General features: G+C 36.8%; 1 protein-coding gene and 1 pseudogene across 8 annotated transcripts in view; one reads left to right on the top strand and one right to left on the bottom strand.

Annotated features, from left to right (window-relative positions):
* ALMS1 (ALMS1 centrosome and basal body associated protein) overlaps positions 1–22,733 on the top strand; it is a 190,092-nt gene that overhangs the window by 123,222 nt on the left and 44,137 nt on the right. For 6 of the 8 annotated variants that reach the window (XM_032410690.1, XM_032410685.1, XM_032410681.1 and 3 more), the window contains 3 exons: positions 5,497–5,667; positions 8,521–8,658; positions 12,265–12,435. In XM_032410690.1, coding sequence (XP_032266581.1) covers positions 5,497–5,667; positions 8,521–8,658; positions 12,265–12,435 — 480 coding nt within the window. The remainder of the gene's footprint in view (positions 1–5,496; positions 5,668–8,520; positions 8,659–12,264; positions 12,436–22,733) is intronic. The other 2 variants (XM_032410684.1, XM_032410686.1) reach the window with 1 other exon arrangement.
* LOC116636390 lies at positions 10,091–11,828 on the bottom strand (annotated as a pseudogene).

Below are 22,733 nucleotides of genomic sequence, written 5' to 3'. Positions count from 1 at the left end.
CCAACAGTGACCAGGACCACTTCAAGGTGACTCCTGCCCTGGGTAGAGACAAAGATAAATACACACACCAGTTCAACTGTGGGCTGGGAGCAAACATCTGGTCTGACTGCAGGTCTTGCCCACCAACAAAAGCCTCTCAGGGGACAACACAAGGAGAGCACCCTGCAGTTCAATGCAACTGCAGCTCTAGCAAACATCTGGTCTTACCCACCTCAACCACAAGGCAGCCCCAAACTGGCCCCTAACAACATAGAGACTAAACCTGCCCACTACAAGCAAAGAGACCCATTGCAGCTGACCAGACTGAAGGCAAAACATGGCTTAACCACAGTAGTAGGACCCATGCAATACATGTAGGAGACACCCCTGAAGTGCCAGTTTCTGATGAACAGGGAACATTGCATTGCATGGCACTACAGGACCTCTTCTTCATAAGGCCACTCACTATCAAGAGCAGAAGATGTAGCTGACTCTTCTAACACAGAGAAACAGAGTTAGAAAAAGTGAGATAGAGGAATATGTCCCAAATGAAAGAACAGGAGAAAATCACAGCAAGAGAGCTAAACAAAATGGAGATAAGCAATATGCCTGATAGAAAATATAAAGTAATGGTAATAAAGATATTCACTGGACTTGAGAAAAGAGTGGCAGATCTCAGTGAGAAAATATAAAAAAGAATCAATCATTGATGAACTCAAAAATACACTAGAGAGAATAAATAGTAAACTAGAGAACACAGAAGAATGGATCAGTGAGCAATGGAAGACAGAGTAATAGAAAGCAATCAAGTTGAACAGAAAATAGAAAAAAACAATAATTATAATGAGAATAGGTTAGGGGAACTTAATGATGCTATTAAGCATGACATTCACATTATAGGGTCTCAGAAGGAAATGAAAGGGAGCAGAAAATTTATTCAAAGAAATAATAGCTGAAAACGTCTCAAATCTGGAGAAGAACACAGAAATTCAGATCCTAAATATAAGAAATAAATGGAACAAAATATGTATTTATTGGGAAAATTATATAATTCAATGATTTATGGACCCAAGTGCATAGTTGTTAAGCAATATGGCAACAAAGAGATTTTCACAAATATACAGGAGCTTGAAATCGTACTCTACCTTCATACTTTCTTTTTTTTAATTGTTTTAATTTTTAATTCCAGTTTAGTTGACATACAGTGTTATATTAGTTTCAGGTGTACAACATAGTGATTCAACAATTCTATACATCATTACTCAGTGCTCATCATAATAAGTATACTCTTAATCCCCTTCATTTATTTCTCCCATCCCCCGACCCACCTCCCCTCTTATATGCTTTATTTTAAATGAGTACCCTCAGTTAAAGTTATTTTTTTCAACAACAACATTTTTTACTTGAAGCATACTTCAGAATACATGGTTCTAAAAGATATATATAAAATGTTCCATCCAAGAAAAATAGAATACACATTTTCTTCAAGTACACACAAAAGAATTCCCTGGTTAAATCACTTGAAAATATAACAAATATTACAAATTTAAGAAGACTGAAATATACCAAGTATATTTTCCAACCATGATGATATAAAACTAAAGATAGCGGGGTGCCTGGGTGGCTCAGTTGTTAAGCGTCTGCCTTCGGCTCAGGTCATAATCCCAGGGTCCTGAGCTCCCTGTTTGGTGGGAAGCCTGCTTCTCCCTCTCCCACTCCCCCTGCTTGTGTTCCCTCTCTCACTGTGTCTCTGTCAAATAAATAAATAAAATCTTTAAAAAAAAAACAAAACCTAAAGATCAACAATAAAACAAAGCTGGAAAATCTAGAATATAAATATGAAATATTGAATATGTAAATATTAGCACACTATTGCCCCAGCAATGGGCCAAATAAAAAATCAAATGGCAAATCAAAATTTATCTCAAAACAAAAGAAAAACACAATATTCCAAAACCTATGGGATGCAGCAAAAGCAGATGTTAGAGTGAAATTTATGCCATAAATGCTTGAAATATTAAGGGAAAAAGTTCAAATTAACATCACACCCCAAGACATCACACCTAGAAAAAGAAGAAATGTAGCTGCAATTTAGTAGAGGAAGGAAATAACAAAGAAAAATCAGAGATAAGTAAAATAAATAATGCGGGGATCGAGCCCCGCATTGGGCTCCCTGCTCAGCGGGAAGCCTGCTTCTCCTTCTCCCACTCCCCCTGCTTGTGTTCCCTCTCTTGCTGTGTCTCTCTGTCAAATAAATAAAATCTTTTAAAAAAATTTTTTAATGCTAAAAAAAAATACTACCGGAAAAATTCTAATAGGATTTTTTAAAAATTTTTATTTATTTATTTGAGAGAAAGAGCACAAGAGAGGGGAGGGTCAGAGGGAGAAGCCGACTCCCGCCAAGCAGGTGGTCCACTGGGGGACACGGGAGACAGGACTCAACCCTTGGACTCTGGGATCATGACCTGAGCCAAAGGCAGTCGCTGAACCAACTGAGCCACCCAGGTGCCCCTCTAATAGAATTTTAAAATTTGATATCTATCTTCCAAATTACTGTTGAGTGTACAAAATTAGCAAAATAGCATAGAACAAGAACAGGAGGGACGCCTGGGTGGCTCAGTCAGTTGAATGTCTGCCTTCAGCTCAGGTCATGATCCCAGGGTCCTGGGATCGAGTCCCGCATTGGACTCCTTGCTCAGTGAGGAGCCTGCTTCTCCCTCTGCTAGCCACTCCCCCTGCTTGTGTGCTCACTGTCTCTCTCTCTGACAAAAAATAAATAAAATCCTAAAATAAAAAAAAAAAGAACAAGAAACTTTAAGAAAATGTAAAGTCAAATGAATGGATTACAATGAAATTTTTTAACTATGATAAATTTAGCATACATTGCCGTTTGGTCATATATGCATTTAATTTAAGCACGTTCAATTACATATACTTAACAAAAAAGAGAAAGCATATGTCTTCTAGCATAGACATGCTAAAAGTGCAAGAGTTGGGGCGCCTGGGTGGTACAGTCAGTGGAGCGTGCAGCTCTTGATCTCTGGGTTGTGGGTTCAAGCCCCACGTTGGGTATAGAGATTACCCAAAAATAAAATCTTAAAAAGGGTGCAAGAGTTGTGTGCAGTCTATATACTCTATGAACATATTATGATGAAATTTGAAATGGGTGATGGGAAACCTCTCTTCTCAAAGTTTACTGTCCTCGTTTGCCTTTTATAATAGTTTAAACAGCTTATCTTGATTCCCTGAGAATGATTCTAGAGTTGAAGTGTCTTTTTTTTTTTTTAATTTTATTATGTTATGTTAGTCACCATACATTACCTCATTAGTTTTTGATGTAGTGTTCCATGATTCATTGTTTGCGTATAACACCCAGTGTCTTTTTGTTACAACATGGCCTCTCAACACAGGCCAGGTACTTCATCAGGTGCTCAGAAGCAGGCACAATGATTCGTTGCAAGCCAAAAGGAAAAAGTACTCTCTGGTGGATTTGTTGAGCCCATAGGATGTCAATTTCAACATGGTGCCTTCTTTAAGGAACCTTCCCGGGATAATTTCAACCCTGTATGGTTTTTCATTTTATATGCTGACTTTAAACTCTAGATTCCATTTAAAATTTATCTTGAATTGAGTGAAAAAAAAAAAACAGATATGAAACTACATATATTGCATTCCCTGTATATATTCACTCTAAAGCATATAAAACCAAAGTTTGGTTGTTTTGTTTTGTTTTTCTTAAGGTGACAGAAGCTTCAGTTCATGTTCTTTTTTTCTTCAACCCCAAAGTATTAAAGCTCTTATTGTGTTCCTGGCAAATACTATACTAGGTGCTACATTTACAGAGGCAAAATAAACATGGTCCCAAGTTTATGGAGTATGTGGAATGTTGTTACAGAGAGTAAACAAATAGACCACAAATAAATACATAATTACAAATGATAAGTGTTAAGAAAATAAAGTAGAACTGGATAAGAATAATAAGAGTACCCATTTTGGTTTTAGGAGCTCCTGAAGGCCTTTCCAAGGAAAAAACTTTAGAGATGAGGTCTATAGGATAAAGATGGGTTAGGTAGGCAAAGAGTAGAGAATGACAAAATGGGCAGAGCTCCTGAAACAGGAAAGCGCTTGATGCATTTGACAAATGAGAATGCAGTGTGAAAAAGCAGCTGAGAAAAAGCCCAATTTAATCTGTACGTATGACCGAGCAGGCTTAGGATCCTTGCAATCTGTCCTAAAAAATCCTTCATGACTTACTTACATTTGCATTTGCACTGTACTAATGAGACTGATTGATACTCAGCTCTTATTGCCATATATATTTTAGGTGCTCAGAAATGTTCTTCACCTCTTTTTTATGGCATGGATAAACTTCTCTTATCAGTGGATATAGGAATATTGAAATGTTTTTTAAAAGAAAATAAAATTACTTTGCAATCTTGTATTTCTTTATCACATAAGATTTTCCTTTCAGTGTTTTATATCTTGTATTATTGTCAGATTAATCTTCCTAAAACATAGCTGATTACATTTTCCCTTCATTAAAATTTTCTGCAAACTCTGCTTTTTATTTTTTTTATTTTTTATTTATTTTATTATGTTAGTCACCACACAGTACATCATTAGTTTTTGATGTAGTGTCCCCTGATTCATTGTTTGCTTATAACACCCAGTGCTCCATGCAGTACGTGCCCTCCTTAATGTTACATTTCATGTACAATAAAATTTGTACTCTAGCTTAGCTTGGGATTCCATGCTCTGCTGAATTTTGCCCTGAACAGTTATTTTTTATATTTCCCACCGCTTTCTTTAATGTATTCTATGATCTGGCTTGACCACAGAGTGACTGCTGTTCTTACATACTTTTTGCTTTCCTGCCTCCTTGTCTTTGCTCATGCTTCACCTCTGCCTAAAATGTCTTTCTTCCTTCTTCTGCATATTTCAAAAAGCCTACTTATTTTCCGAGTTACAGTCTGTATTCTCCTTTCTTTGAAAACCTTCCTGAACTGGAAATTGTCTTTCTTCTGAACTGATACTCTATATATTTTCTGTCATTTGCTTCTCTACCGTGTATTGTTGCAATTTATTGTACATGTCTGACAGCTTCAATTTGAGTGACATCGCCTTCTGATCACATTACAACACTCCTATTGCAGTACCTTTTTAAATGGACCTTGAGAGCTTGTTTGGAGGTTCTAGCAGGGGAGCGCAGCTACTCGTATACCCTTGACCGAAGAACGGTCCTCCTCTATCGGGAAAGGTTGTCCTCTTCGACTGAGCGCGCAGCTTCGGGAGGGATGCACATGGAGCAGTGAGGGAGGAAGGGGACACCCGCCTAGCCAGCCAGATCAGCCGAATCAACCCTGGCGATCAATGGGGTGACAGATGTCGCAGCCAGATCGCCCTCACATCTTGCAGTGCCTTTTTAATAGAAGCAGTTTAAGAGGTAAATTTTTTTGTCTTTCTTCAACTTCATGTCTACATTTGTGTTAATTGTACTACTTTCCCACTTTTCTGTAGGATCCAATGATGCCATTGCTCCAGACTTCCCAGCAGAGGTGCTAGGCACGAGGGATGATGACCTACCAGTCACTGATAACATTAAACATAAAGAGGGGATCTACAGTAAGAGGGTGGTGGCTAAGCCAACCTTGCCAATGGGGGGAAAACACCCTCAGAAAGATAATGCAGGTAACTGAGTTGGCTTTGTATATTTTGTGGCCTTTTTTTTTTTCCCGGGTTATCCTAAATGAGAATATTGTCCAGTCTTTATCTTATTTCTGGTGTTATACAAACTTTTCTATTAGCTGTTTTATTGGGTATAAACAAGAAGGTAAAATAGTTACAAAATCTTTTAAAATGCTTCACAGATTTCCTAAACCTATTAATTTTATTTTCACTATGGGAAATAAAATATACTGCAACTTTTGAAGTGAAATATTATCTAATCGGGTATGTTTTAGAAACATAGGAAATCTTGATAAAATTGCTTCATGAATTTATCTAATGGTACAAACTAATATTTTCATAGATTGGATTTTGCAAGAAAGTATATGGCTCACATAGTGTTCTAAAGTTTCTTTTCATTTTGTTGCCAACATTTAAAAATAAGATTTTGGACTTCCCTTGAAAAATGAGAATATCTGGTTACACTCAGCTTGCATTCCCCCATGGCAGTAATCACCTGCCCCTGATGCTTGGCTGTTCCCTGCAGAGAAGATGTACATTCTCGTGTTTGCTTCAAGTCCCCTCACTTCTCAGAGCCAGTCTGCTTCATTTGTCCACCTTATCTGTCTGGCCACTGTGGGTATTTGAGTTTTCAACCCTATCCCCGGATATAGGCCCCACTCTTTTATGAAACTTTTTAATCTTTAAAGACCTGCTTGATTTTTTTCCTCTGCATCCCTGACATTGTACCTCCCTAGTTGATACATGGTTGTATTTATTAAATGGAGACTCCAGTGGCCACTGAAAATTCTACATGTATAATTCCCTGTGTTGCTTTATTCCATTTACTGTTTTTAATCCTGTGCATAGCTATTAGCTAAATAGGTACGGTTGATCCCAGGGCAATTTTTAAACATAGTATAGCTCTATGTTCTAGTCTGGGTACATATTGTTGATTAATACATGCAATAAAGTAAAAAAATTCAGAAACATCCTTGAAATTGATAAACTCTAAAGTCAGCATAAAGGTTGCTACCCTAAAGACAGAGAATGGCATCTCTGAGGCTTTACACAGGGAATCATATCTGTAATGTTTTATTTCTTAAACTCTTTGGTAGACACATTATGTCTTTAGTAATCTCTATTGCTTTTCTGATTTCTTTGTTGAAAAATATTCATACTTAGTGATGAGCTGAACCTCTTTTTGACCCATTGTAAAAATATAACCATTATTGTTATCCTAGTTGTTTTATTGGTGATTTTTAATATATTTAGTAACATATTTTACACTTGAGTTTTCTCATATAATAAGAAAGAAAAGAGCTGATTTTAAAAAAAACAATAGGGGCGCCTGGGGGGCTCAGTCATTAAGTGTCTGCCTTCAGCTCAGGTCATGATCCCAGGGTCCTGGGTTGAGCCCCGCATCGGGCTCTCGGCTCCACAGAAAGCCTGCTTCTCCCTCTCCCACTCCCCCTGCTTGTGTTCCCTCTCTCGCTGTCTCTCTCTCTGTCAAATAAATAAATAAAATCTTTTAAAAAAAAATAAGATAAAAAAAACAATAAGGTAGATAAATCTTTAGCAAGTATGACCAAGAAAAACAGAAAGAAAATAGAAAATATTAAGCCATTTTAAAAGGATATAATTTCAGGAGGTTTTTAAAAATCGTAAGAGTACTATATATAAAATCTAGATGGTACAGATACTTTTCTAGGATGATATGAAATATCAAAATTGGCTCAATAAGTGACAAAAACTTTGAATAAACCTAAGAACTCAAAAGAGTTGTTCACATCCACTTTTATACTTTGAAAAACACAATTGATTTTTTTTTTAACTGTTGTGTCAAACCGGTGAAGAACAGATTTCATTGAAAGTGGTATTTTAGGCTAAAATTAACAAGTTAGGAAACGATAGATGTTGGTGAGGATGTGGAGAAAGGGGAACCCTCCTACACTGTTGGTGGGAATGCAAGCTGGTGCAGCCACTCTAGAAAACAGTATAGAGTTTCCTCAGAAAGTTGAAAATAGAGCTACCCTACGACTCAGCAATTACACTACTGGGTATTTACCCCAAAGACACAAATGTAGTGATCTGAAGGGGCACCTGCACCCCAATGTTTATAGAAGCAATATCCACAATAGCCAAACTATGGAAAGAGCCCAGATGTCCATCAGTAGATAAATGCATAAGGAAGATGTGGTATATAGAGAGAATGGAATATTAGCCATCAAAAAATGAAATCTTGCCATTTGCAACGACGTGGATGGAACTAGACGGTATTATGCTAAGCAAAATAAGTCAATCAGAGAAAGACAATTATCACATGATCTCACTCATATGTGGAATTTAAGAAACAAAACAGAGGATCATAGGGGAAGAGAGGAAAAAATAAAACAAGACAAAACCAGAGAAGGAGATAAACCATAAGAGACTCTTAATCGTAGGAAACAAACTGAGGGTTGCTTGAGGGGGTGGTGGGGGGAGGGTTGGGATAATTGGGTGATGGGCATTAAGGAGGGCATGTGATATAATGAGCACTGGATATTATATAATACTGATGAATCACAGGCCTGTACCTCTGAAACCAGTAATACATTCTATGTTAATTAATTGAATTTAAATTTAAAAATAAAGTGGTATTTTATTTAAACCATCATTGTACACAGAAAAATAGGAAAAGCTTTTCAATTCATGTTGTAAACCCACCATAATTGTCACAACTTAAAAGCTGTGATGGGGCCTAGGAGATGCTTTTTTTTCTTAATATATAAAGAGGTTTGGGGTTTTGTTTGGACTTTTTTTGGGGGGTGGTTTACTTGCCTCTTGTGTTTATTGTCTTTTCCTTCTCTATGGAATTACATGATGTCATTATTCCAGATGCCCAAGTTCAAGTTTCCATCATTGGGGATGAAGACATCTCAGATAAAAACCAGAAAAAGGAGATCTACAATAAAAAGGCAGTGACTAAGGCTGCCCAACCTGAAGAAAAAGAATCCTTGCAGAAAACCACTGAAGGTAACTGAACTGGATTATCTGTGTATTATTTTCTTCTGGCCTTCTAAAATGAGTATAAACAGAAAAGTATTCTCTGTTCCCTGTCTTCAACCCTTCTCTGTCTTGCTCATATGTGAAATAGAGTATTAGCTGCAATTTTTTGGTATAGATTGGCAGGTAAAATTAACATTTTTAAAGCTCTTAAGACATTTCTGGACAACTTTGTGACTATAGTACACAAGTTAATCTCATTACCAGAAATTCACATAATGGACTTTACTGATAAAAAATGCAGTTCCACAAGATGCTCTCTCTTTAATACTATTGTTGTACATAAACCTTTTTCTCTAGGAATTCAGCTTGTTTACTTCTTAAGTACGTATCCAGTTAATTTACTTCAGTGGGATTATGCCGATTAAAAATGACTATAATAGTGTGTTAAAGTTAGGATTTGTTTTGGCTCTGAGAGATAAAAACAAAAACAAAGTAACATTGGCTTAAAGAAGACAGGAAATTATTTCTCTTGTAAAAATCCGGATGTGGACTCCACTGTATCAAGGGACAAAGCTCTTTCTCTCCTGTTGCTCCAGCATTTTTAGCCTCCATTCTCCTGCATTAGCCATCAGTCCTGTATTCTAGCCAGCAGAAAGGAAGCAAGGGAGAGAAAAAAGTATATTCCTTCTTTAAATACTTCTCAAATGTTACGTGTACCATTCCCCTTCCATTCTATTGGCCAGACTTAAGTCACACATTCATACCAAGCTGTGTTGCCAGGAGGCTGGGAAATATAATCTTTATTCTGGTAACCATACGCCCAGTGAAGTCAAGGTTCTAATTTTTTTTTTAATACAAAAATCTTCATTTTCGCATGTGAAAGAAAGAATCACATGTTCATTCTGACAGCTTTACCAGGCTTGGCCACCCAGTAGGTAACACACACCCTTAGTTACTTGGAAGGTTATAGCATGGCTCTTTAAGTGATCAAGTTGGAGCAAAGTGGTCACTTTCCCCCCAGTTGAACCCCAGCTTCATCTTCCACAAGGACACCTTACTCAGAAGAAGCTGTGGGGTGGCTGCAATTGAACCTTGTCTCCAGATTATGAAACCAGTGAAGTCAGCAGGAGTCTTGTGGCTTCTTTCATTTCAGATTGTCATGTTTACTGAAGTGAAACTTTCTGAGTAGGGAGACCAGAGTACTACCTGCTCAGTAAAACAAACAAACAAGAAAACAACTCTGTAGTGCTCTAGATTGCAGACAGGCAGCAGTAAGATAAATGTCAGTAGCCTGTTCCTGACAGATTATACAGCAGCCCTGGCTCAGGGATTTCTCTCCCTGCAAGGTTTTGTTGTTGTTGTTGTTTTTTAAGATTTTATTTTTTTAAGTCATCTCTATACCCAGTGTGCAGCTGGAACTTACAACCTTGAGATCAAGAGTCGCATGCTCTACCGACTGAGCCAGCCAGGCACCCCTCCCTACAAGGTTCCTAAGATTGAAAGATTCTCTGGCTTAATGTCTCCATGAATAACTCTCTTTGAATGACAGTAAGACAGGGCATTTGCCAGTCCTGTTATAGAAGAGTAGCAGTCCTCTGCTCATCAGACTGACTGTTTGTGAAGTTCTCCATAGACAGATCCAAGGGGTGCCTGTTCTAGAATTAGGTAAACTAGTAGCATCATAGAAGTAACCATACAGTCTGAAAATATTTGGATGTCTAAGGTGGGATTCGATTTCTGCCTCTCTTCTCAGCTGATGCTTACCTCTTATTTTCTCCAGTTGAGTTTTAAGTAATACTTTAAGAGCTAGGATACACTTGCTTTGTTTTTCTCTCCCCAAATAAACATTATCAAAATTTCTTTTACCCAGCAGGCCACCAAATCAAAATCTTCCAAAAGCCCATTGTTTTTTATTGTTGTTGTTGTTTTTTTGATTCTTCATTTTACTGTTTTGACATGAGTTCCTTTTTCAGAATTATTTCCAAAGGGTGATAGCTAGGGCTGCTCTTGGGAGTATTACTCGGGGACCTAGGGATAGGACTAGGGACACTGGTTGCCTGTAATTGCTTCTTTTTCAGATTCTGAACTAGTTAATGACTGGAAACCAGCTTTTGTGCTCCTGAAGATTGAATGCACTTGGAGGAATTTGAAGGACACAAGATCCCCTCAACCTGTCCACTCTATTGTCAGGGTTTTATTTTAGAGAAAAGGAAAATGGATTTCAGAGGACAGCTGGTAGTCTCTGCCAATATTATAAATAGAAACATTTTGGAGCATAATTAGCCACATCTCTTTTTTTGTGTATTGCTTGTTCTCATAAGTTATCTTATATTCTGGGCAACATTTCAAAATTTTACCTCCCTTTTTTTCTGTTGCTTAATGAATGTTCTAGTAACAAATCCTGTTAATCTCACAATCAGAAAGTTTTTATTGCCTTTAAGAATAAAATCTAGGGGGGCGCCTGGGTGGCTCAGTCGGTTAAATGTCTGCCTTTGGCTCAGGTCATAATCACAGGGTCCTGGGATCGAGCCCCACATCAGGCTCCCTGCTCAGCGGGAAGCCTGCTTCTCTCTCCCACTCCCCCTGCTTGCTCTCTCTCTCTCTCAATTAAATAAATAAAATCTTAAAAAAAAAAAAAAAAATAGCTTAAAAAAAAAAAAAAAAGAATAAAATCTAGGGCCTGGGTGGCTCAGTCGTTAAGCATCTGCCTTCGGCTCAGGTCATGATCCCAGGGTCCTGGGATCGAGTCCCACATCGGGCTCCCTCCTCGAAGGGAAGCCTGCTTCTCCCTCTCCCACTCCCACTGCTTGTGTTCCTGCTCTCACTATCTCTGTCTCTGTCAAATAAATAAATAAAATCTTAAAAAAAAAAAAAAAAGAAAATCTAAACTCTTTTAGTACAGTCTTTCAGAATAGTAAAATCAGCTCCCAAACAACTTTTTAGATACCTCTTTTCCTTATAAATTCTATATTCAAATAAACAATATACTTGCTCTATTTCTTAGATGTTCAGTTGCTTTCCTGACTTTCTTGTTTTCATATGTAGTTACCTTTGCCTAAAATACCTTTCTCTTTCTGTCTCAGTGTGTATCCCAGGTTAGCTATCTTCTAACACCCAAATCAGTTGTTATCTTACTCTAGAATTCTTTCATGATCCTCCTAGCTAGAAGTAATTTCTCCCTTTTTGAGTACATACATTTCTTTCTCTTATGCAGTAATTCTTTTATTTTGTATGACATCTGTTTATGTATATCTTTTATTTATTTTAGAGAGAGAGAGAGAGTGCATGCACATGAGATTGGGGGAGGGACAGAGGGAGAGAATCTTTAAGCAGACTCCCCTGCTGAGCGCAGAGCCTGACGGCAGGGCTCAGTCCCACAACCCTGAGATCATGACCTGAGCCGAAATCAAGAGTTGGATGCTTAACCAACCATGCCTGAGCCACCCAGGCACCCCATGTTTTTGTATATTTTTTAACTCCAGTATGGATTAATAGTTTCTAAACACATTTCTAAATGGTCTTTTTATTTTTTTTCTTCAATACCAGTAATAGTGCCTTTCACATATTAGATGCTTGAGAGGTATTTTAAAATATTTTTTGTCAACTTCTTGTCTGGATACTGTGTTAATTTAGGTTCCAGTGGTGCTGCTGATGCAGAGCACTCAGCTCGACTGCAAGACCTAAGGACTGAAAGTCTACCAGACACTAAAGCCATTAAACAGAAAGAGGAGATCCATAGTAAGAGGACAGTTCCTAAGGAATCCTGGACAAAAGAAAAAGAATCCTTGCAGATAGATATAGCAGGTAATGGGATTGGGGCAGGGGGGTGGGGTGGGGAGTACAAGGGGAGTGACAGAGAGTGAGAGAGAGACAAGGCCTGTGTTTGTGTGTTTCCATTTTATTCTTCTTTTTTTTTGAGATTTATTTATTTGAGAGAGAGAAAGCATGAGCAGTGGGAGGGGTAGAGGGAGAGGGAGAGAGAGAATCGTTAAGCAGATTCCCCACTGAGTGTGGAGCCCAATGTGGGGCTCAATCCCAGAACCCTGAGATCATGACCCACGCCAAAATCAAGAGTCGGATGCTCAACTGACTGATCCACCCAGGCTCTCCCCATTTTATTCTGATAATAACATTGCCTCACAATTTAAATAGAGATCCATTTTTCTTTTTCTTCTTTTTTTTTTCTTTCTCATGCAAATCACTTCATTATGTAAAATAATTATTACCTCTGGGAAAAGATACTGTGAACTTAGAAACAGGATTACAAATAAATACCTAAGGTTGATAATAATAGAAGTATCATGTCTCAGTACTGAAACGGGAAAGCCTAAAATCTGAAGGCATTGCAGAAGACCATGATAAAGACAGACAGAGCCTCAATACAAACTTTTAAAAAATAATAGTAAAAGCCAAGTAAAAGGCCATGTTTACCCATGGCCCCCTATTTCTAACATAAAAGAACATATAGAACATAAGTCATTACTACCTAGCTGTCAAACTTTACCTCTAGAGGAAGATAGAACATACCTAGATAAGGAAAGAAAGAAGTCAAAGAGCTGATCTATCCATATTGTATTTTGAAAATAGTCCAGATGCAGATGCTCATATCAAGATCAATAGATAAAATAATGTATAAGATAAATGATTTTCCACAAGGTACCAAGACTACACAGTGGAGAAAGTACACTTCAACAAATGGTGTTAGAAAACTGGATATCCACATGCAAAGGAATGAAGTTGAACCCTTACTTTTTACCATATACAAAAATTAACTCAAAATGGATCAAAGATCCAAATATAAGAGCTAAATTAAAAAACTTTTAGAAGAAAACAAGGGAAAAGCTTCATGACATTTGATTTGGCGAGGATTTCTTGGATATGCCACAGAAGCACAGGCAACAAAAGCAAAAATAAATAAATTATACTACTCAATTAAAAACTGCATTAAAAGACACAACCGGGTGAAAAGGCAGCCTAGGGAATGGGGAGAAAATATTTGCAAATCATGGTAACTGGTTAATATCCAGACTATACATGGAACTATTATAATTCAACAACAAAGAAACCCAATTTAAAAATGGGCAAAGTACTTGAATAGATAGTTTTCCTAAGAAGATATATGACTAACCAACAAGCATATTAGAAAATGCTTGAAATCACTAATCACCAGAGAAATGGAAATCACAAACCACAATGAGATACCACTCCACACCCATTAGGATGTTAACAAAAAGAACAGAAAGTAACTATTTGTCCCAGCAATGCAGAGAAATTGGAACCCTTGTGCACTGTTGGTGTGAATATAAAATGTTGCAGCCATTATGGAAAATAGTATCAAGGTTCCCCCAAAGAATTAGAAATAGAATTACCATGATTCAGCAATCCCACATCTGGGTATATATCCAAAATAATTCAAAGCAACATCTCAGAGATATCTGCATACTTATGTTCATCACAGTATTACTTACAATTAATCAAGTTATGGAAACAACCCATATATCCATCAACAGATGAATGGATAAAGAAAATGTGGTACTGGGGCGCCTGGGTGGCTCAGTTGGTTAAGGGTCTGCCTTCGGCTCAGGTCATGATCCCAGGGTCCTGGGATCAAGTCCCGCATCAGGCTCCCTGCTCAGAGGAGAGCCTGCTTCTCCCTCTCCCTCTGCTGCTCCCCTTGCTTGCGCTCTCTATCAAATAAATAAATAAAATCTTAAAAAAATTAATTAAAAAAAAAGAAAATGTGGTACCTACATCCAATAGAATATTATCTAACCTTAAAAATGAAGGCAGTCCTGTCACATGCTACAACATAGATGAACTCACGGACATTGTGCTCAGTGAAATAAGCCAGTCACAAAAGGACGATACTGTATATTTCACATATGTGAAGTATCTAAAGTAGTCCGAATTACAGAAACATAATACAGAAAAGTATTTGCACAGGGCTGGTAGAAAGGGTGGAGGGAGAATTGGTGTTTAATGGATATGGTGTTTAATGTTGCAAGATGAAGAAGTTCTAGAGTTCTGTGGCACAACAATGTGAATATACTTAACACTACTGAACTGTATACTTAAAAATGGTTAAGATGGTAAATTTAATGTTGTATGTTTTTTACCACAATTAAAAAAAAATGTATAAGATGAAAAAACAAAATTGCAACTCTGCAGTGAGTAGCATAGGAGACATAGTTTGGAAAAGAAAGGTGGGACTACAATCTGTAAAAGCATGTTCTAGAAAACAAATTTTTTCCTAAATGTTTTACACTATGAATAATTATAGAAGGCGTGAAATGTATTAAATAAAGTTTAGATAATAACAAGAGGTAAAGAGATTCAGGGGATCAGAGAACAAATTGAAGGAAAAGAATTATAACAGAAAAAGGAGATGAAAGCCATTAGAAAAAATAATTTGAAGAATGACAGTGGAGATCTAACACAGTGGTAACTGTTAGTGTCTCTAAAGAAGATAACAAAAAATAATAACATAAATAAGGAAAACTGAACCTGCAATTTAAAAGGACCTACCCCAGTCCTAGGGGGAAATTTGTATGTAATAATCAACACCCAGACATATGTTGGTGGTAGTACTGAACTTTAAAGAAAAAGAGCACATTGTACAGGCATCCACACAGAAAAAGCAAGGCAAAAAAACAAAAAACTCAGCAAGGAGATAGGCAGAAGAAAGGCAGGCTAAAAGAAGTATAAGTGAGCTATTTTCATCTTTGAAGTTGGTAAATCAAGAAATACATATGTAAGTTGTAGTATTTAAAATTATAAGTTATTTCTAAAAGAATTAAACTATAAAACGTCTAAAATATTTAGAAAAATGGTAGGAGTAACAGGAGAGTAAAAGGAAGGGAAATGAAAAAAGTAGATTTGTAACAAAAGAAAAAATACCGGGTGCCTGGGTGGCTCAGTCAGATAAGCGTCTGCCTTCCGTTCAGGTCCTGATGCCAGGGACCTGGGATCAAGCCTCGAATCCGGCTCCCTGCCCAGCGGAGAATCTGCTCCCTCTTCCCCTCCCCCTGCTCGTGCTCCCTCTCTCTCTCTCTCTCACTCAAATAAATAAATAAAATCTGAAAAGGAAAAAATACATAAAATAGAGAATGGAAAACATATAAGACTATATAAACATTGGCACGCTTGGGCAGCTCAGTCGGTTAAGCCTCCGACCCTTGATCTCAGCTCAGGGCTTGATCTCACAGTTGAGAATCTGAGCCGCACGTTGGGCTGCCCGCTGGGTGTGGAGCCTGCTAGAAAGAAAAAACAAAACAAAACAACACTACATATATTTATGGAATAAATTCATCAATTAAAAAATAAAACTCAGGTTAAAAAACAAATTCAGTTCCATGCTGTATAGCAGACCCCTTAAAAATAAAGTGACTCAGAGTGGTTTTCTTTTAGAAAACTAGAGACATATCAAAAAGAAATTTGGAAAAATGATACTAATATAGACACCCAAAGTGTTGTAGGAATCAAGGAGGAACATTTTTATACTGATTTGCAATCCACAATGAGGCTATAACACATACGTCTTCAATCATGAATTAGCATAAAAATATATATAAAATGAAAATGAAAACATTCTTAAGTGGGGAGAGGGAACTTTACTTTGGGATGGGAGAAATGCAGAACAGACTATAAACTAACAAAACTCTAGAGAACCTTCAAGGAGAAATGGACAATACAGAATAATAGTAGAGAGGTTGAATACCCATGCTTACATCATGAGAGATCATAGAAATGAAATTTTTTATAAAAAGCTAGTTAAAAATACATCTGGGAATAATGCAAGTAATGAGGGTGATCTAATAGATATGTATAAATGTTTGTATGCTTTAAAAAATCTTTATATAAAACTTTTAAGATGCCCATAGAACATTTCTAAAGAGCTTTATTGATATATAATGCACATACTATACAATTCACCCATTTAAAGTGTACAATTCAATGGTTTTTACCCTATTCATAGGTATGTGCAGCCATCAACACAGTTGATTTTTGAATGTTTTCATCACCTCAAGAACAAACCCTATACCCTTAGCTATCACCCCTCCTACCCCCTCATCACTGCCCCCTGATCTACTTTGTCTCTATAGATTTCTCTATTCTGGACCTTAATACAATAATTAATTAATATGGAATCATATAAAATGTAGACTTTTGTGACTGGCTTCTTTTAACTCAGCATGATGTTTTCAGGTTCATATAAGTTATAACACATATCAGTATTTTATTCATTTTAATGGCTAAATAATATTCCATTGTATGTATATGCCACATTTTATCCATTTGCCCATTAATGGACATTTGGGTTGTTTCTACCTTTTGACTATGATAAATAATGCTTCCATATAAATATTCATATACAAGTTTTTGTGTGGACATATGTTTTCATTTCTCTTGGGTATATACCTAGGAGTAGAATTGCTGGGTTATACGATAACTTTAAATTTAATCATTCAAGGGGCGCCTGGGTGGCTCAGTCGGTTAAGGGGCTGCCTTCGGCTCAGGTCATGATCCCAGGGTCCTGGGATCGAGCCCCGCATCGGGCTCCCTGCTCAGCAGAGAGCCTGCTTCTCCCTTTCCCTCTGCCTGCCGCTCTGCCTACTTGTGCTCTCTATCTCTCTGTCAAATAAATAAATTAAAAAAAAAATCTTAAAAAAAAAATTTAATCATTCTAGGAACTCTCAGACTGTTTGCCAAAGTTGCTGCATTATTTTACATTCGCACTAGCAGTATATGAGGATTCCAGGGTCTCAACAACCTCAGGAACATGTCTTATTATCTGACTTTTTCAAAGATTGATTTATTTATTTGAGAGAGAGAGAGCAAGTGTGGGGAGGAAGGGCAGAGGGAGAGGGAAAGAAAATCTCAAGCTGAGCACGGAGCCTGACGCGGGGCTTGATCCCACGACCCTGAGCCGAAACCAAGAGTTGGATGCTTAACTGACTGTGCCACCCAAGTGCCCCCTGACTTTTTGATTGTACCTATTCTAGTGGGTATCAACTGGTATCTCATTTTGCTCTTGATTTGCATTTCCCTCATGACTAATGATGTTGAACATCTTTCTGTGTGCTTATTGGTCAATTGTACATCTTCCTTTGAGAAATATCTATTCAGAACCTGGCGTGGTTTTTATTTGAGTTATTATACTATATACTATATATATATATTATATACTATATACTATATATATTTACTATATATATTATATATATATTTATTATAAAATTGTTACTATTTATATATATTAGATACTATATATAATATATATATGTATAGTATATAATATATATATACTATAATAAATAGAGTTGTCTTTTTATTGAGTTCTAAGAGTTATTTATGTATTCTAGATACATTTTTTCTATCAAAGTCTATCTATTTATCTATCTATCTATCATTAGTTTCCACTCTGATCTTTATAATTTCCTTCCTTCTGTTTGCTTAAGTTTTAGTATGCTCTTTTTCTAATGCTTAAGGTGGAAGTTTAGGGTTTTTATCTGAGATCTTTCTGCTTTATTGTTATAGGCATTTACAACCATAAATTTTCTTCTTAAGATTTAGCTGTATCTGGGGTGCCTGGGTGGCTCAGTTGGTTAAGTGTCCAACTCTTGGTTTCTGTTCAGGTCGAGACCTAGGGGTCATGGGATCAAGCCCTGCATTGGACTCCTTTCTCAGATTTTATTTATTTGTCAGAGAGAGAGCACAAGCAGGGGGAGTGGCAGGCAGAAGCAGGCTCCCTGCTGAGCAAGGAGCCTGATGTAGGATTTGATCCCAGGACCCTGGGATCATGACCTGAGCTGAAGGCAGATGCTTAACCCACTGAACCACCCAGGCATCCCTCAAAACTATCTTCTAACACTTATCAGAGTTGACATGACAGTTAAGCATCTTCAGGTCCCAAAAATAGAGTGAAAGCAGGAACCCACATAGAGATAATTAAGCACTAAAGCAGACTGTCACCTTAAGGGTTTCAGCTGAATTCTGTAGATCTGGGATTTGCTTTCTTTCTTTCTTTCTTTCCTTCTTTCTTTCTTTCTTTCTTTTTTTTTTTTTCTTTTTTTGTGATGAGCAGCAAAGCAGTTTATTGAGTGATAGTAAAGTTTATTGAGCGATAGTACAAAGTGCCCAAAGAGGGAGGGGACCCGAGAGGGTTGCCCTGGGATTTATTTTTAATGTCTACATGAAGTTGGGAACAAAATACAGAACTAAGGGCACACCCATAGTGAAAAAGTCCTGCTTGGGTTTCCAGTAGGCTGCAAATAAGAAATAAGAAATAAACACATCTGTGCAAAAGAATAAAGAAAGGAAATTCGCCTGTCTCAACCTTGGTAATGAGTTTGGGGAAAGAAGGCAGTGGCAAATTTATCCTGAAATTTATAACTACAGACCAACTCTCACAGAGGTTTATAGTTGTGAATTTTGCACTGGTACAATCTATTAGTGCAGTGAACTACATGTTATCTGAAAATTCTCCAGCCCAGAATTTTATTTAAAATAGCTGTAGCAGGGCACCTAGGTGGCTCAGTCAGTTAAGCGTCTGCCTTCGGCTCAGGTCATGGTCCCAGGGTCCTGGGATCGAGCCCTACATTGGGCTCCTTTCTCAGCGGGAAGCCTGCTTCTCCCTCTTCCATTCCCCCCTGCTTGTGTTCCCTCTCTCACTGTCTCTCTCTGTCAAATAAATAAATAAAATCTTTAAAACAAAATAAATAAATAAATAAAATAAAATAGCTGTAGCTTGGTAGTGCCAACTCCTATGCCTGAAGGCTGAAGCAGATGCACATCTCTCTAAAGAAATTTCAAGTGAGACCTCAAAATATTCCCCCAAATACCAAACTCGTAGGCACCATGAGTGAAAAGGCATAAAAAATAAAAAGGAGAAATGAGACCCACAAAGACATATTTTCAGGGCTCCTGGGAAAAATGGCTGATTCTATGGTTGGATCAAGAAATATAGATGAGCCAGGAGCGTCTTGTAGTGCTGAAAGTAAAGAGAAAACCTTACAATGATAAGTATGTTAAAGGGACACAAGGGCCAAGTAAAAGGGCTCCCAGTGACCAAAGTTACAGCAAGTTGAGCAATATAGTAGTATTGAATTATAACCAAAGTGTAAATATCCATGAGTCCATATTGATATAAATAAATGATTAAATAAATAAATGGGAGCAAATAGACAATTCTGTGCAGAATTCCAAATGTATGAGTATATATGGAGTATATAGACACTCTACCCTTAAGGAGACAGAGCATAACTCCTTACTCTTTAAGAGTAGATTGCTCGTAGTAACTTCCTTCTAAAGAGTTTAGTATAGGAAGGGAAAGAGAGTGAGTTTATAGTGAAGAACGCTGACAGGAACCTCAGCCAGGTAGTCAAAGTTAACACCAACAGTGATAAGTCATGCTGATGGTATCTACCCTTAATATGTGATGAGAATGGCACTTTAAAGTCTTCCTCCGCAAAACCTATAACGCCAGTCTAGTCGTGAGAAAAACATCAAAAACCCAAATGAACATTCTACAAAATATTTGATCAGTACTTCTCAAAACTGTCAGGGCCGTGGGAAACCTGGGTGGCTCCGTCGGTTAAGTGGCTGCCTTCAGTTTAGGTCATAATCCCAGGGTCCTGGGATTGAGTCCTGCATTGGGCTCCTTGCTCAGCAGGGAGCCTGCTTGTACTCCCTCTCACTCGTTCTCTCGTGCACACTCTCTAGCAAATAAGTAAATAAAATCTTAAAAAAAAAAAAAAAAAAGGAAGAAACTGTCAGGGCCATGAAAAACAAGAAAAATCTGGGGGAACTGTCACGGACCAGAATAACCTAAGGAGATATGATAACTAAATGTAATGCAGTATTTCTGTATGGGATCCTGGAACACAAAAGAATATAGGTATAAACTAAGGAAATCAGATAGAGTGTAGACTTTGGTTAATAATAATGCATCTTTATTGGTTCATTAAATGTAATAAATGTACTATATTGATGTAAGGTGTTTTAATAATAGAAGAAACTGGGAATGAAGTATAGGAAAGTATTTGTACTATCTTCACAGTTTTTCTGAGACTAAACTATTCTAAATCAAAAGGTTTATTTGAAAAAACTCATGCATAAAACAACTCATGCATGTTGTGATGAACACTGGGTGTTATACACAACTAATGAATCATTGAACACTACATCTAAAACTAATGATGTACTATATGTTGGCTAACTAAACATAATAAAAAATAATATAAATAAAAAACTCATGCATCCATACTGATTTTAAAACAGATAGATAAGATTCATTGATTAGATAGGTAAGAAAAGGGGAGGCTCCTCTTTATAGTACAATGCCAACTAAACATAGGAGGAAAAATAGAGTTGGAAAATCTCCATACTCTAACCCTCATTGTAATAATAGATTTAAGCAAGAATCATCAGTGGATGATAAAACCAGTGAGTGAAAATTTATGGGGGAGAAGGATATTTATTCAGCCTCAGAATATCCCACAGTATCTTCCCACATTGCTCATTAATCTCAAAGGGGAAAAAGTTAACCTTTACAGTAGAGAACTTCGGACATCAAAATTAACATCCACCAGTAATAGGACACGCTGAAGTTAAGTACTTCACATGTGATGTACTTAGGAGGACACATTACTCCTATAGAACTGTTCAAAATGCGTAACATGAATCACAGTGAAACTCACAGAAACTCAAATTGAAGGACATTCTACAAATAACTGGTCTATCCTCTTCAAATATGTAGGTGTCATGAAGGACAAAAGCTGAGAAACTATTCTAGGTTAAAGGATACTAAAGAGACATGGCAGCTAAATGTAGTCATGATCCTAGATTGGACTCTAGCCCAAGGGGAAAAATTACTACAAAGGACAGTTTGGGGAAAATTGCTGAAATTTGAACATAAACTTCACATTAGTATCATGTCAATGTTAAATTAGATGTGTTTGATAATGGTATGTAAGAGACTACCTTTCTTTCTAGGGTATACATCCTATAGTATGTGAAAAGGCAGAGTGAATAAGACATGATGTTTATAACTTATTCCCTGGTGGTTCAGATAAAATATTAATAATATATGTACATATATGTTTATGGTTGTGAAAGATAAAGCCACTGTAGCAAAATGTTAGTAATTGGTGAATCTAAGAGAAATAATATGTAAGTTCATTATACTGTTTTGCAGCTTTTTGGTAGGATTGGAATTTTTTTTTTTTTTTTTTTTTTTTACAAAATAAAGTTCCTCTTTACCAGAAAGAGTCTGAAAAAGATGATGGAGATGGTGTAGGGTTTAGCCATACAAGGTATTAAACTGAACTATAGAACAGTAATAGTTAAAAGGATGCTATTGGGGCAAGAGACTGAGAGTGGGCTCATTAATGGAAATAAAAACAGCGAGAATCTACTCTATGATAAAAGTGCCATTTCACATCAGTTTGGAATAGATGGATTATTCAACAAATCATGCCAAGATGCTTACGTAGCATTTAGGGACGTGAAGTACAGACTTAAGTTGTAGTCCTACCTTCTCTTACCAAAATTCATATATATCAGAGATGTAAGTGTTTAAGTGCATGAGATCATAAAAGTTCTAGATGAAGGTATGGATTATTATTAATAAGGTGAGGTGACAAAATCTAAAAGTCATAAAGGTAAGGATTTGATAAATTTGTCTACATTTTTAAATTTAAGTTTCTGTATGGTGAAAAAAATACCATATGCAAAGTCAATTTATAAGTGGAAAGTAGGAAAACAATTTTAAACTGATACTGAGAAAAGGGAGCTAATTTTCTTAATATGCAAAGAACTTTTTATAAATCAAAGACAGTCTAACAGAAAAACAATCAAAGGACATGAGCAGGAATTTTATGGTAAAAGAAATACAAATGGCCATTAAAGATATGAAATAATACTTAGAAAGAAAATACTTTTCTTTAAGCCCTTTAGTACAGATGAAAAAATTTGATACCAATAAAAAGTATTGTTGGGGTATGGGGAAACGTACATACATTTTCATAATACGATTGTTAGAAGTCCAAATTTATGGCAAATTTTTCGAGGAGTAGGGCAGTTTGGCAATATCTAACTGTTGT

The sequence above is a fragment of the Phoca vitulina genome, unplaced genomic scaffold (assembly GCF_004348235.1).
Source record: "Phoca vitulina isolate PV1807 unplaced genomic scaffold, GSC_HSeal_1.0 scaffold12, whole genome shotgun sequence".
Taxonomy (NCBI): domain Eukaryota; kingdom Metazoa; phylum Chordata; class Mammalia; order Carnivora; family Phocidae; genus Phoca; species Phoca vitulina.
Note: the sequence above shows the minus strand (reverse complement) of the source record. Positions and strands in the feature narration are given on the sequence as shown.